At 40.2% G+C, this 16,797-nt stretch overlaps 1 protein-coding gene across 2 annotated transcripts in view; it reads right to left on the bottom strand.

Annotated features, from left to right (window-relative positions):
- Nucleotides 1–16,797, bottom strand: part of LOC129624670 (ATP-binding cassette sub-family C member 4-like) — a 161,737-nt gene that overhangs the window by 86,939 nt on the left and 58,001 nt on the right. For both annotated transcript variants that reach the window (XM_055542833.1, XM_055542834.1), the window contains 5 exons: nt 16,186–16,383; nt 14,618–14,758; nt 13,590–13,627; nt 13,109–13,203; nt 5,302–5,448 (listed from right to left, as the gene is read on the bottom strand). In XM_055542833.1, coding sequence (XP_055398808.1) covers nt 5,302–5,448; nt 13,109–13,203; nt 13,590–13,627; nt 14,618–14,758; nt 16,186–16,383 — 619 coding nt within the window. The remainder of the gene's footprint in view (nt 1–5,301; nt 5,449–13,108; nt 13,204–13,589; nt 13,628–14,617; nt 14,759–16,185; nt 16,384–16,797) is intronic.

The following is a 16,797-nucleotide window of genomic DNA, read 5'->3' on the forward strand; positions in this document are numbered from 1 at the left end:
ATATCAAAATGAATCCGCCACAGGTATACATGTGTGCCCCACCCTGAACCCTCCTCCCTCCTCCCTCCTCCCTCCCCATACCATCCCTCTGGGTCGTCCCAGTGCACTAGCCCCAAGCATCCAGTAAGGATCACTTTTAATCGTTGATTTTATTTCCCTTCTCAGAATCCACAACAACAGTATATCCTAAAGGCAGTAAAATTAGACTATGATAACTAATTTCTAGTAAATATTTGGTGTGAAATAAAATGCTACCTGTCACATCAGTAAACAAAGGATGCTGCAGCCATCAGGACTCTGCAGACACCCCTGCAAGGCTGGTGCACCCTGAGAAGACTCAGGATGAGAAAGCTCAGGACACTGGCCCCAGATAACGGAGATGCAGATCAGAGGAACTGTAACAGGAGGAGCCGGTTTTGACTGCATGTTGGATCTCTTTGACTTAACTTTTGCTACTCGTTGCTTTTATTGGGAAATCCTACTTCTCTGCCTAAATGTTAAACTAAAGTGGCTTTTTTCTGCTCACAGAGAGACAGTCTGACCTTGGCCACTTGTGAATGGCTGCAGAAAAGAAGAAATGAACACATCCCTCTCCAGTTTTGCAAGATAAATGGCCTTTTGACTTGACTTCATTGCCTGCTCTCCTCTTTGTTCTATAAAAGAAGCTGGCATCCAGACCCCAATAAGATTGTTATTTTGAGACATTAGTTTGCCATCTTCTCAGCCTGCCAGCTTTCCAAATAGAGTTATTATTCCTTGCCTCTGCACCTTGTCTGTAAAACTTAATGGGCTGTCATGAGCCAAGCAGAACAAGCTTGAACTCAGTAACAAGTAACACTACTATATGTGGTTTTCTCTTCATGACAAAACACACCAGAAACAAAGTCCACCATAAATAATCTATTGCAAATTCCACTTCTGAAAATAATCACAGGAAAGGGTTCAATTTAATATACCCACCACTAAAAGAGTAATTAATTTATGGCCCCTAAACCTTTTGCACAAACTAGGTCGATCTTTGCAGTACTCATTTGGGCTTCTATTTTCTTGAAGGAATGAAGTCATGTTAATAGACACAGGAGGGGAGACAAGATATGCCCTAGTGTGCTAGCTGCTCTAGGATTAGTAACCTTGAAGATTTAAACTTCATCCCAAATCCTTGAATAATAAATAAGTCAGCATCTGGAGATACCCACAGGTCTTGAATACCGAAGAGTCTGGTTAACTGTGGTCATGAGCACTCAAAGGCTTTGAGAACAGAAATCCAGTCCCACTTGATACTCCCAACTTCATGACTGTAGTTTTCAAATTAACTGACAAAAGTGGAGCAACTTCACAACCATAAAAGCACAGACTCCTCCAATCATTTCCTCATTACAGCTTCATAATAAGATGAGATCTGTGTGGCCCTGCGCAGTTTATTATCCTATGCTCTGCTTCTGCCTGGATCAAACAACATGTGCTGAGTAAATCTACACATGATGCTGACCTCAACAGTCTTATTTAATTATCATAAGAGTCTTGTGGAACAGGAAAGAGCAGCAGTTACTTCCATTTCACAGGAGACAAAGTTCACAGACACCATGTCATCATCCTCACTAAGGTTCCTTAGGCACTGCCCATGTGCTAAGTGTTGCGAATGTATTAACCTTTTTAATGCCCACAGTACTGAGATATTCAAAAGTGTGTGAATCAGTCAGTTCAATTCAGTCTCTCAGTTGTAGCTGGCTTTTTGCAACTCTATGGACTGCAGCACGCCAGCCTCCCTGTCCATCACCAACTCCCAGAGCTTGCTCAAACTCATGTCGATTGAGTCGGTGATAATATCCAACCATCTCATCCTCTGTCGTCCCCCTCTCCTCCCGCCTTCAATCTTTACCAACATCAGGGTCTTTTCAAATGAGTCAGCTCTTCACATCAGGTGGCCAAAGTATTGGGGCTTCAGCATCAGTCCTTCCAATGAATATTCAGGACTGATTTCCTTTAGGATGGACTGGTTGGATCTCCTTGCAGACCAAGGGACACTCAAGAGTCTTTTCCAACACCACAGTTCAAAAGCATCAAGTCTTCAGCACTAGCTTTCCTATGATCCAACTCTCACATCCATTCATGACTACTAGAAAAACCATAGCTTTGACCAGATGGACTTTTGTCAGCAAAGTAATGTCTATGCTTTTTAATATGCTGTCTAGATTGGTCATAGCTTTTCTTCAAAGGAGCAAGCGTCTTTTAATTTCATGGCCACAGTCACCATCTGCAGTGATTTTGGAGCCCAAGAAAACAAAGTCTCTCACTGTTTCCACTGTTTCCCCACTTATGTGCCATGAAGTGATGGGACCAGATGTCACAATCTTAGTTTTCTGAATGTTGAGTTTTAACCCAGCTGTTTCACTGTCCTCTTTCACTTTCATCAAGAGGCTCCTCAGTTCCTCTTTGCTTTCCGCCATAAGGGTGGTGTCATCTGTATATCTAAGGTTATTGATATTTCTCCTGGCAATCTTGATTCTGGCTTGAGCTTCATCCAGCCCAGGATTTCACATGATGTACTCTGCATATAAGTTAAATAAGCAGGGTGACAATATACAGCCTTGACGTACTCCTTTCTGAACTTGGAACCTGTCCATTGTTTCATGTCCAGGTCTAAATGTTGCTTCTTGATCTGCATACAGATTTCTTAGGAGGCAGGTCAGGTGGCCTGGTAATCCCATCTCTTTCAGAATTTTCCAGAGTTTATTGTGATCCACACAGTCGAAGGCCTTGGCATAGTCAATAAAGCAGAAGTAGATATTTTTCTGGAACTCTCTTGCCTTTTTGATGATCCAACAGATGTTGGCAGCTTGATCTCTGGTTCCTCTGCCTTTTCTAAAACTAGCTTGAATATCTGGAAGTTCTCAATTCAGGTACTGTTGAAGCATCACTTGGAGAATTTTGAGCATTATTTGCTAGCATGAGAGATGAGTGCAATTGTGCAATAGTTTGAACATTCTTTAGCATTGCCTTTCTTTGGGATTGGAATGAAAACTGACTTTTTCCAGTCCTGTGGCCACTTGCATAGTTTTCCAAATTTGCTGGCACACTGAGTGCAGCACTTTAACAGGAGCATCTTTTAGAATTTGAAGTAATTCAGCTAACTCCATCAACTGCACTAGCTTTTTTGTAGTGATGCTTCCTAACACCCATCTGACTTCAGACTCCAGGAAGTCTGGCTCTAGGTGAGTGATCACACCATCATGGTTATCTGGGTCATGAAGGTCTTTTTGTATAGTTCTTCTATGTATTCTTGCCACCTTTTCTTAATATCTTCTGCTTCTGTTAGGTCCATACCATTTCTGTCCTTTATTGTGCCCATCTTTGCTTGAAATGTTCCCTTGGTATTTCTAATTTTCTTGAAGCAACCTCTAGTCTTTGCTAGTGTGTTAACAGTATCCTCATATTTTACAGGTTAGAAAATTGAGACACAGAGAAATGAAATAACTAGCACATACATAAAGATTAAAGTAACTATAACTGGCTACTACTATTAGTAACTAGCAACAGGACTGAACCGAGACAGCTGGTTCTAGAATCCATAATTATAACCATGGCACCATCCTGCCTGGAGATTTGCCTGCCCAGTAGTATCTACCTGCTTTATCCTTGGTCACACAGCTAGTTGATGACCAGGCTGAGCTTATTCCTATCCTCCCTCCAGCCCTCATTCCTGCCTGTCCCAGAAACAATCCCTGATTGACAGGTCCTGTCAATCATCACTTGCAAAAAAACAAAGCCACCTTGGGCCTCAGCACAAGTCTAACCACCTGAACAGCGTGGGCATGTCCACTGATGAACTAACCCTTCAGAGGAACCCAGGTCAGGAGGGTACTCTCTGAAGAAAGACAGGTCAAAGGCCTCATGGTAGAGGAAGCAACCACTAGGAAACCTTCAGGGACACTCTTCCTTAACACTGAAGATCCACCTGCCACATACCACAAGACCGCTTAAATATAACCAAAAGTCCATTGCAAAACTAGAGAGCAGATTTTATTGAGGAGGATGTATACATTTAACTGATCTTGTGTTTTAACTAATTTTCCATTACCATTTAGGTAAACCTCAAGGTATTAACGCATGTCAGAGCTCTGTGGTCCCAGAAACGAATGGGCAATGAAACAAAGACACACACAGCCTGTCTCCTTTACAGATGTTCCTGGAAGAAGGTCCTTCTTAACACCATGTAAGCTTAACACCATGTAACACAGCCAACATTCCAACAACCTGTCAAAAACATTTCAACATGTTTTCATTATCTGTTGGATGTTTCATATGCCACACAACAAATGGACTCTTAAACCATCCTGCAAAATAAACATTCATTTATCTTTACTGCTGCTGCTACTGCTAAGTCACTTCAGTCGTGTCTGACTCTGTGCGACCCCATAGATGGCAGCCCATCAGGCTCCCCTGTCCCTGGGATTCTCCAGGCAAGAACACTGGAGTGGGTTGCCATTTCCTTCTCCAAATTAGCAGTTTAGGACTCATCTAACATTTCTATTATACTTCTTCAACAGAACCCAAGATGAACCACTAGTAAAACAGATTATAAGATTATTTGGATATTGGATGAATTGATCTGCTGAACTCTAGAATTCACAGAAGGAATTAAAACTTCTAATTTGTTTTTTAACAAATAAAATTCTGCACTGTGCTAATCTCATTTTGCATATAATTTAGCAAATGGCTATTAAGGCTTTATTGTAAGGGATTACAAAAAAAAAGTCCTATTGTGCACCATGTAAGATACAGAAAATAATGATTCACAAATAACTAACGAACAACTAAGGGAATCATGGTTTTTCCTTTCATTATAGACTTCTCAAAATCAAAATGTTTTCAAATTAAAGTTATATTAAGAGTTTATGGAAAATCACATCCCTAGCTTAAGAACTTAAAGGTCTTTCTATTTTAAAAAGGAATGGATGATTATAACTATAGCTTTTTAAAATGTTGCTTTGGAGAAAAGTCTTGATTCTTTGTTTCATTCTTTCTAGTAGCTTTTACTTTGCCTGCTTACTATAAAATAAAGCACTGTTAGTCTGAGGACAATTTCTGATTCAGTTACAGATACACATAAATTGCAAGAAAAGCTCATACACTCCTATATTCAGATTTCCTCTGGTAGGAAAAAATAGCTATGAAATTTTTATATAAAACTAATCAACATGCACAGTGATTTTTGTCCTAGCATCTCTTCCATTTTCAACTATCAAACATAATTAGGCATTAAAAGTGTTAAGACATAGAAAAACTTGGTGTCTGACTTACCTATCGGATTTCTATTGAAGAACAATACCGGAGCTCTCAAAATGGACTCCAACATTTTGTTGTGCAAAGTTTGTGAAGAATTAACAAGGACATAGAATATCAACAGAGATCTTGTGATGCCAAAAAGGATGGTAGATACAATTAACCCTGAAATAAAGAAACATCACTCAGCACAAGATCTCTGCCTTATACTCAATGATGCTAAAGCATGGTAGGCAGTTTATAAAGATACCGTGTATTGCATTCTATAAGTAAAATTTATACAGAAATTTACATATATAGAATATAGAATCAATAAATTTATATATATACATGATTGTGTAAGAGCTCAATGCTTTCACAAAATATAAAGAACAATATAAAAAACACCATTTTCTTCTCATGAAATAGAAACAACACAGAGGAGGGTGGAAATTGTGTAAACTGCAGGCGCATTCTAGGTTTTCCTAATTCAATTAAAAGTTCTAATAAAAACTCAGGAGAAAAAAGATAATTAATTCAAGTTGAGTTATTTCAAATCCTAAAAGATGATGCTGTGAAAGTGCTGCACTCAATATGCCAGAAAATTTGGAAATCTCGGCGGTGGCCACAGGACTGGAGAAGGTCAGTTTTCATTCCAATCCCTAAGAAAGGCAATGACAAAGAATGCTCAAACTACCACACACTCTCATCTCACATGCTTGTAAAGTTATGCTCAAAATTCTCCAAGCCAGGCTTCAGCAATACATGAACCATAAACTTCCAGATGTTCAAACTGGTTTTGGAAAAGGCAGAGAAACCAGAGATCAAATTGCCAAGCCCGCGGAATCATTGAAAAAGCAAGAGAGTTCCAGAAAAACATATATTTCTGCTTTATTGACTATGCCAAGGCCTTTGACTTTATGGATCACAATAAACTCTGGAAAATTCTGAAAGAGATAGGAATAAAAGACCACCTGACCTGCCTCCTGAGAAATCTGTATGCAGCTCAGGAAGCAACAGTTAAAACTGGGCATGGAACAACAGACTGGTTCCAAATAGGAAAAGGAGTACGTCAAGGCTATATATTGTCACCTTGCTTATTTAACATATATGCAGAGTACATCATGAGAAATGCTGGGCTGGATGAAGCATAAGCTGGAATCAAGATTGCCAGGAGAAATAGCAATAACCTCAGATATGCAGATGACACCATCCTTATGGCAGAAAGTGAAGAACTAGAGCCTCTCTGATGAAAGTGAAAGAGGAGAGTGAAAAAGTTGGCTTAAAGCTCAACATTCAGAAAATGAAAATCATGGCATCCGGTCCTATCACTTCATGGCAAATAGATGGGGAAACAGTGGAAATAGTGGCAGACTTTATTTATTGGGGGCCTCAAAAATCACTGCAGATGGTGACTGCAGCCACAAAATAAAAAGACACATACTCCTTGAAAGAAAAGTAATGACAAATCCAGACAGCATATTGAAAGAGACATTACTCGGCCAACAAAGGTCCGTCTAATTAAGGCTATGGTTTTCCCAGTGGTCATGTATGGATGTGAGAGTTGGACCATAGGAAAGCTAGCACCAAAGACTCAATGCTTTTGAACTCTGATGTTGGAGAAGACTCTTGAGAGTCCCTTGGACTGCAAGGAGATCCAACCAGTCCGTCCTGAAGGATATCAGTCCTGAATATTCATTTGAAGGACTGATGCTGAAGCTGAAGCTCCAATGCTTTGGCCACCTGATGTGAAGAGCTGACTCATTTGAAAAGACCCTGATATTGGGAAAGATTGAAGGTGGAAGGAGAAGCGTATAAGAGAGGATGAGGATTCATTTTGATGTTTGGCAAAACTAATACAATTATGTAAAATTTTAAAATAAAATAAAATTAAAAAAAAAAAAAGAGAGGATGAGATGGTTAGATGCCATCACCGACTCAATGGACATGAGTTTGAGTAAACTCCAGGAGTTGGTGATGCTGAAGGGCCTGATGTTGGAAGGCCTGACATGCTACAGTCCATTGGGTCCCACAGAATTGGACACAACTGAGAGACTGAACTAAACTGATAAAAAGTAGTTGATCTTCCTTTCCCCTCATTTCAAATATCACTACTTACAGTATGTCCCATGATCTAAAACTCTGGTATGCTTTGGAGCCAACACACAAATTAACAGGGAACAAGAGAAAAGACTTAGCATTTCCTTGTAAACATCTAATTACAAGTAAGTGTCTATGTACTTTCATGTAAAGTTGCTACTTGAGAACCTACTGTATAGCACAGAGAAGTCTATTCAGTGCTCTGTGGTGACCGAAGTGGGAAAGAAATCAAAAAATGGGAGGATATAACTGGTTCACTTTCCTGAACAGCAGAAAGTAACACAACATGGTTATGCTACAACTATACTGTAATAAAAATTAGTAAAACTTTTAAAAATAAATAATGAAGTAGTTACTTCTATGCCCAAGTAGCTTTAAAGAGTATGAAAAGATCATGTTAAGTTGTAAGTGGACCATCCCTTAAACAACTGAATTGGAAGGAACTACAAATTAGATTTTGACATGAGGTAATTAAGTTAACTAATCTCTCACTAAGAGATTTATAGAAACATAAAGCATTTGTAAATAAATATCATCATTTAAAGGTATGTCTTTTCTTTTTTTTATTTTATTTTTAAACTTTACAAAATTGTATTAATTTTGCCAAATATCAAAATGAATCTGCCACGGGTATACATGTGTGCCCCATCCTGAACCCTCCTCCCTCCTCCCTCCCCATACCATCCCTCTGGGTAGTCCCAGTGCACTAGCCCCAAGCATCCAGTATCGTGCATCGAAGCTGGACTGGCAACTCATTTCATACATGATATTTTACATGTTTCAATGCCATTCTCCCAAATCTTCCCACCCTTTCCCTCTCCCACAGAGTCCATAAGACTGTTCTATACATCAGTATCTCTTTTGCTGTCTCATACACAGGGTTATTGTTACCATCTTTCTAAATTCCATATATATGCGTTAGTATACTGTACTGGTGTTTTTCTTTCTGGCTTACTTCACTCTGTATAATACGCTCCAGTTTCATCCACCTCATTAGAACTGATTCAAATGTATTCTTTTTAATGGCTGAGTAATACTCCATTGTGTATATGTTCCATAGCTTTCTTATCCATTCATCTGCTGATGGACATCTAGGCTGCTTCCATGTCCTGGCTATTATAAACAGTGCTGCAATGAACATTGGGGTACATGAGTCTCTTTCCCTTCTGGTTTCCTCAGTGTGTATGCCCAGCAGTGGGATTGCTGGATCATAAGGCAGTTCTATTTCCAGTTTTTTAAGGAATCTCCACACTGTTCTGCATAGTGGCTGTACTAGTTTGCATTCCCACCAACAGTGTAAGAGGGTTCCCTTTTCTCCACACCCTCTCCAGCATTTATTGCTTGTAGACTTTTGGATCGCAGCCATTCTGACTGGTGTGAAATGGTACCTCATAGTGGTTTTGATTTACATTTCTCTGATAATGAGTAATAGAAAGCCCAGAGATAAATCCATGCACATATGGACACCTTATCTTTGACAAAGGAGGCAAGAATATACAATGGATTAAAGACAGTCTTTTTAACAAGTGGTGCTGGGAAATCTGGTCAACCACTTGTAAAAGAATAAAACTAGAACACTTTCTAACACCATACACAAAAATAAACTCAAAATGGATTAAAGATCTCAACGTAAGACCAGAAACTATAAAACTCCTAGAGGAGAACATAGGCAAAACACTCTCTGACATACATCACAGCAGGATCCTCTATGACCCACCTCCCAGAATATTGGAAATAAAAGCAAAAATAAACAAATGGGACCTAATTAAACTTAACAGCTTCTGCACATCAAAGGAAACTATTAGCAAGGTGAAAAGGCAGCCTTCAGAATGGGAGAAAATAATAGCAAATGAAGCAACTGACAAACAACTAATCTCTAAAATATACAAGCAACTCCTACAGCTCAACTCCAGAAAAATAAATGACCCAATCAAAAAATGGGCCAAAGAACTAAATAGACATTTCTCCAAAGAAGACATACAGATGGCTAACAAACACATGAAAAGATGCTCAACATTTAAATGTATGTCTTTTCAATGACATAAGCGATCACTACTATGCATCATACAGCTATGAATCAAAACAGCCCTCCAAACATCTCTTCTGCTCACAATGGTAGAGTGGGTAAATAGAGTAAATATAATAAATACTGGTGCACTCGGACGACCCAGAGGGATGGAATGGGGAGGGAGGAGGGAGAGGGGTTCGGGATGGGGAACACATGTATACCTGTGGCGGATTCATTTTGATATTTGGCAAAACTAATACAGTTATGTAAAGTTTAAAAATAAAATAAAAAAAAAATAAAAATAAAAAAATAATGATTAAAAAAAAAAAATAAATAGTCCATCAAGTACTTTTTTTCCATTCAGATGACACATCAGTATTATTTAAATTCTGAAAGCTGTTCAAATTCCTGAATTCCATCAACAGGCATTTGCTGCCTACCATCCTATATGAATATGTAACAGAATCCCTTCCTCCTTTTTAAGTCCACATAATCCACCAATTCAGAAGGTAAACAGCTAATGGGTTTAAGTTTCTTAGCAAGTGATCAATAAAATAAATACCAAATTTCAATGAGTGGATTTTCATATAAATCACTTTTTGTAGAAAGATTGTACAAACATTTCCTGTGGGAATATTTAAATTAAAAAAAATTAATTGGGGTATAACTGTCTTACAATGTTGTGTTAGTTTCTGCTGTACAAGGAAGTGAATCAGCTACATGTATACAAATATCCCCTCTGTCTTGTACCTCCTTCCCCACCACCATTTCCACCCCTCTAGGTCACCACAGATCACCAAGCTGAGCTCCTTGAGCTATACAAAAACAACTTCCCACTAGCTATTTGTTTTACATGTGGTAGTATAGATATATCAATCCTAATTTTCTAACTTACCCCCTTAACGAGTGTCAACCATCTATTCTTTACCTCTACATTTTTATATCTAAAAATTATTAAATTTTATATATATAAAGAGAATTTACACAAATATTTAAAAAATACTTTTATTCAAGAAACGTATTTTATGCTGAAAAGTGTTTCCCAGCTCACAAGGCCCTGTGTTTGTCTCCCTCTTAAAGATTTGAATCATGACTTTCAGTTCTCAAAATCATCTGTGAAGAAGCTGCTAAAGTGCCAGACATGGGGAAATACCGTGGGAGGGTCACATTCACCATCGTTTACTTTTTCTTCAGAGAAACTACATGAGGGTCATAAGAAGAGGTTGAACAAGCACCACCTCCCCCTGCCTGTGGGAAAGTGAGGCTTTGTGTAGATTTCATAGCACTTTGGGTCAGACCAGAAATAACTCACTGGTATCTATTCCTACTGTTGCAAATAGCATCTATATTGTACCATTTTTCTAGATTCCACATATATGTGTTAATTATGCATTTTTGTTTTTCTCTTTCTGACTTACTTCACTCTGTATGACAGACTCTAGGTCCATCCATGTCTACAAATGACTCAATTTTGTTTCTTTTTATGGTTGAGTAATATTCCAGTGTGGGCTTCCCTGGTGGCTCAGTGATAAGAACCTGCCTGCCAATGGAGGATGCAGGTTCAATCGCTGGGTCAGGTAGACCCCCTGGAGAAGGAAATGGCAACTCACTCTAGTATTTTTGCCTAGGAAACCACATGGAAGAGGAACCTGATAGGCTACAGTCCATGGGGTTGATGAAAATGAGTCAGACATGATTTAGCAACTGAACAACAAAAATATGCCAGTGTATATATGTTCCATAAATGAGATGCAAAGACTACCTTGATAATGAGAAAAAATATCTGCAAACTAAGCAATTTTCATGGAGAAGGCAATGGCATCCCACTGCAGTAGCCTTGCCTGGAAAATCCCGTGGACGGAGGAGCCTGGTAGGCTGCAGTCCATGGGGTCGCTAAGAGTCGGATACAACTGAGTGACTTCACTTTCAATTTTCACTTTCATGCATTGGAGAAGGACATGGCAACCCATTCCAGTGTTCTTGCCTGGAGAATCCCAGGGATGGTGGAGCCTGATGGGCTGCCATCTATGGGGTCGCACAGAGTCGGACACGACTGAAGTGACTTAGCAGTAGCAGTAAGCAATTTTCAAGGGATTAATTTCCAAAATATACAAACAGCTCATGTAACTCAAAAAAAAAAAATCAAAAAAATGGGCAGAAGACTTAAATAGACACTTTCCAAAGAAGACAGACAGATGGCCAAAAGGCACATGAAAAAATGTTCAACATCACTCAATTTTTCAGTTCAATTCAGTTCAGTCACTTAGTCGTGTCTGACTCTTTGTGACCCCATGGACTGCAGGCCACCAGGCTTCCCTGTCCATCACCAAATCTTGGAGCTTGCTCAAACTCAAGTCTCTCAAGTGGCTGATTTCATCCAACCATCTAATCCTCTGTTGTCCCCTTCTCCTCCTGCCATCAGTCTTTCCCAGCATCAGGGTCTTTTCCAAGAAGTCAGTTCTTCACATCAGATGGCCAAAATATGGGAGCTTCAGCTTCAGCATGAGTCCTTCCAATGAATATTTAGGACTGATTTCCTTTAGGATGGACCTGTTGGATCTCCTTGCAGTCCAAGGGACTCTCAAGAGTCTTCTCTAACAGCACAGTTCAAAAGCATCAAGTCTTCAGCATTCAGCTATCTTGATAGTCCAACTCTCACATCCATATGTAGATCAAAACTACAATAAGGTAGGACTTTACACCAGTCAGAATGGCCATCATCAAAAAATCTACAAGCAATAAATGCCAGAGAGAGTGTGGAGAAAAGGAAACCTTTTTACACTGTTGGTGGGAATGTACATTGATACAGCCATACTGTTCACCATGGAGAACAGTATGAAGATTCTTTAAAAAATGAGGAATAAAACTACCATATGACCCAGCAATCCCACAACTGGGCAATATCCTGAGGAAACCATAATCCAAATGACACATGGCCCTCAAGGTTCACAGCAACAGTATTTACAAAAGCTAGGACATGGAAGCAATCTAGATGTCCATCAACAGATGAATGGAAGAAGACATTTAAAATTTTAGTGAAGATGAATGCTATATAAATTCTAAACACTCCTGTGAATAGAGAGGGTCATTTTTATTAGTCTGGCAAGCCAAATGTTAAATCAATCACACAGTTGGGGATGAGACAACACTGTGATCTCAAGGTAAGAAAGAGAAGGAATTCTAATCCCACACATGGGATTACTTCCTGCTTAGCTTCTCAAGCAATTAGTGAAGCCCAAGAGAGGAGCAGTATGGAAGTCTGCATACCTTCAAGGCAATAACACTTTTATTTCAGGACCCTTGCTGCCAGAGAATTTCATGTAAGATCAATAAAAGCCAGGATTTATTCAGACAGAATTAGAACACTCTGAACCACAGGATGGGGATCCCTTTCTAATCTCCTTGCCCATTCATACGATGATACAAGATTTAGCTAAAGTGACTTATTAGAATAGACAATAGCCACATATTTCCAGTGGCTGACTTTCATAATGTGCAATCCTGGTTTAACTTCCAAAACCCAGTGCACAGTAAATTAAGAGTCTTCGCTCAACCTCTTTCTTCTAGATTTCTAGATTTTAAAAATAATTATTCTAGTTAATTCACAGCGTAAATGCAACTCAGACTCTTAGTCACATAAGATATTACTGAATTACTCCTGGAGGCCCTAGTTGCTCACACAGCCTCATTGTAAACACCTCAGACTCTCATATAATGGACTAGAAGATTCAACTTTACCTGAATAAACTGTAAAGTACCAGTTCAGATCGAGGATAAAAAATGTGTCTTCTTTTCCATATACCCTAAAATACAGGTCTCTTTGTATATTCCCCCTATGGAACAGGGAAGAAAAAAATATTACATTATAGATATAAATATTTACACAAAAATTAAAGAAAAAAACATACTTTGATTCCAGAGAAATGTTTTGTGTTGAAAAGCGTTTCCCAGGTCATGAGGCTCTGTGTTTGTCTCCCTTTTAAAGATTTGAATCACGACTTTCAGTTCTCAAAATTGTCTGTGAAGAAGCTTTTAAGGGTCAGACATGGGGAAACACCGTGGGAGGGTCATGTTCCACCATCAAGTTTACTTTTTCTTCAGGAAATTACGTGAGGGTCAGAAGAGGAGGCTGAGCAAGCGCCACCTCCCCCCTGCCTGTGTGAAAGTGAGGCTTCATAAACATTTCACAGCACTTTGGGTCAGACCCGGAATCACTCACCAGTCTGCAAGCCACCAATCCTGCAGGACATAGACAACCTGGAGCAGGAAACAATAGTCACTCAGACACCAACATTACTGAGCCCTCACACCTCGCTCACTAGGCTGGGGATGGAAAGGCTCTAGAACACTGAGGCGGTCCTTCCAGCTCAGGCCTGCATCAAATCCAACATCCCAGATGACCACAGGTCAGGGAAGGGCATGCTGCATTTTAATATCTCTAAAACATATCCCCTTTTCCCATTCAACCTGTCATGTACACACAACAGTAAGCCTCACTTATTTTGGTCCCCACAAAAAACATAGTTCACAGCAAATCCAAGTGGACTACAAAATGCAATAATAACAATATAGATGCTGAGGTTTTTCAAAGGAAAAAGCTTGACAGGTACTGTGATGGTCAGTCTTCTGTGTCAGCATGGCCAGGCAAGTCTCCAGTGATTCACCAAACACTTGTCTAGATGTTGCCTTGAAGCTATTTTGTGGATGTGGTTCACATCCATCATGAGAACTTCAGTAGAGGAGATCACCCTCAACACTGTTGTGGCCTCGTCCAGTCAGTCAAAGGCCCTTAGAGCAATGTCACATTCACCCAGCTAGATCTCACAACTTCAGGGGCCAGTTCTTTGAGACAAATCTCTTAATATGCATATTTTAAAATATTTATAAAATACAGTATGCTGCTGCTGTTGCTGCTGCTGAGTCACTTCAGTCATGTCTGACTCTGTGCGACCCCATAGACAGCAGCCCACCAGGATACCCCGTCCCTGGGATTCTCCAGGCAAGAACACCAGAGTGGGTTTCCATTTCCTTCTCCAATGCATTAAAGTGAAAAGTGAAAGTGAATTCGATCAGTCGTGTCCGACCCTCAGCGACCCCATGGACTGCAGCCTTCCAGGGTCCTCCATCCATGGGATTTTCCAGGCAAGAGTACTGGAGTGGGGTGCCATTGCCTTCTCCAAAATACAGTATAAATAGTACATAAACATCAAGATGAGTGCACAAACCAGAATACACACCCTCACGTACCTGAGCTGCGATGTTTACTAGAATAAGGAAGGTGATGACAAGCCAGCCAGCACCGGCTGTGAAGTAATTCTCATAGGTCTTAAAACCAACTCTTCCTTCCAAATGGTTCTCTAGAGGTAGTGTAACCTGTATATTCTCAGTCTGAGAGGGAAAAATGGCAGTTAGAGATGAAATTTTAAATAAAGAACCCCCAAATTTCAAAAGTTCAACACTGCCCTCCACTGCAAAGCTGTGGAGAAAATGACACATCTCATGCACTGGCAGGAGAGCAGGATGGCCCATCTCCTCTGGAGAAGCATGTGAGAATATCTAGTGAAACCATGTGTGCATTTACCTTTGGACCCAGCCATTCTACTCCTAGGAATCTATTACAAATAAGGAAACATCATTTGCACGAGGTCATTCACGTTTGGGTAGCTTTGCTTAAAGTAGATCAAGACTCTGAGCATAAGCACAGCCTACATGATTCAAGTATAAATGCAGAAGCTTCTTCCAAAATAACACACAGAATGATATGGAGCTAGTGTATCCCTCCAGATGACTGTGTCACTCAATGACAGGAACATACAACATACTAAGGGCTCAAAATACTAGCCAAATACAGTAAACTGAGTTCACAGAGTGAGTTGGACTAATATGAGTTTGGATAGCAAGGGACAAGCATATGATCCAAATCTATTTGGTTCCTAAATTTCAGAGAGTGATTCCTGAGTGTGGAATGTGAGGGATTAATTTGAACAGAAGTCAGAAACATCCAGGCTTCTGGGTCTGGATAGTGAAGCTTTGGACATCGAGGAATACCTGTGGATGTTTTTAAGGGAGATCTAGTCCATTTTTGTACTTCTGTCTGGAGGACTCAGAATGGATTATACAGTCTCATGGACCAAGGATGTCCAGGGCTCTATGCTGGCCACTGGGATTCAAGGTGGACAAAATGTAGGTCTCAGCGTTGAAGGGTAAGAAAGGAAGATGGGAACTATTTACAAAGTGTTTGCTGTGAGTCAGGTCCTTTACACACACTGCTGCTGCTGCTGCTAAGTCGCTTCAGTCGTGTCCAACTCTTGTGCGACCCCATAGACGGCAGCCCACCAGGCATCCTGGCCTAATCACAAACCATCTGACACCGAGGCAAAATAATACAGCCAGTCAGCTGCAGTGCCAGAATACTCCAACATATAGGAAAAGTAGCTGATTTAATGAGGTCACAGCAGGACTCAGTCTAAGAGGGTCTTCACATTAAGCCTCGGGATGCATAAGGGAAGCCGGGGGCCACCAGCATGACTAGGATGTAACTAAGGTAAACTGAAGAGTTCTCAGTCAGTGTGAGCCACATTCACCCAGAAATTCACAGCAGTGCACCCACTCCTGATCTCCATAAGATTCTCTATCCTACACCCTAAGGGCTTGCTCCCTTCATGCTCTTCTAACTCTACCAATTCCATGGAACAAGACTTTGGGAACCTTATGGTTTACTTTGGGACAAATGAAGACATGAGCAGAGCAGACTGAAGGTCCCTGAGACCACCAAGAGCAGACAGACCCGGCACACTACAGGGTGAGAAACTCACATCTTGGTCCTCTGGAGCCGCATCTTTCAGTGAGGGTCTGGGAGACTGGACAGACTGAACCAAAGACTCAGAGACCAGAGTGGGAGTTCCTGGAACTGGAGATGGTTCAGACTGCTCATTCCCCTTCTCAAAAAGGGAAAAAATATCTACCTCAGATTTCAGGAACTCAGTGTAAGTCCCTCTTTTCACCATTTTGCCCTAAAATAAAAAAGTTTGAGAGAAATTAATTTACAGTCAGTAATATTAAACCAACCTAATATTAATCAGGAAAAGTTATCTGGTCTTAAATTATAATTTTGGGGAAAAAATAATGATCCCTGGGTCTAGAATTCTTGTTGAAAAATCTAGTACAGTCAACTAAACAGAATTGAGCATTCTGTTCCCTGCCAAACCCTGTGTTAGGTGCGGATGATGTGAAACAAATGTGGGCTCATGTGTTAAAAATGGAGGACATGGGCATGACTGCTGTGGGCACTCAGGGAAGCAAGAAGTACAGAAGTTGGTGGGAGGATCAGCACAGTCTTTTAGACAACGTGCAAACTGACAGAAGCCTCATATGAGAAGTAGGATTGTAAAAAAGCAATTAGGAAGAATATTCTGGGAAAGAAAGCT

The sequence above is a fragment of the Bubalus kerabau genome, chromosome 12 (genome assembly GCF_029407905.1).
Source record: "Bubalus kerabau isolate K-KA32 ecotype Philippines breed swamp buffalo chromosome 12, PCC_UOA_SB_1v2, whole genome shotgun sequence".
NCBI classification, from domain to species: Eukaryota; Metazoa; Chordata; class Mammalia; order Artiodactyla; family Bovidae; genus Bubalus; species Bubalus kerabau.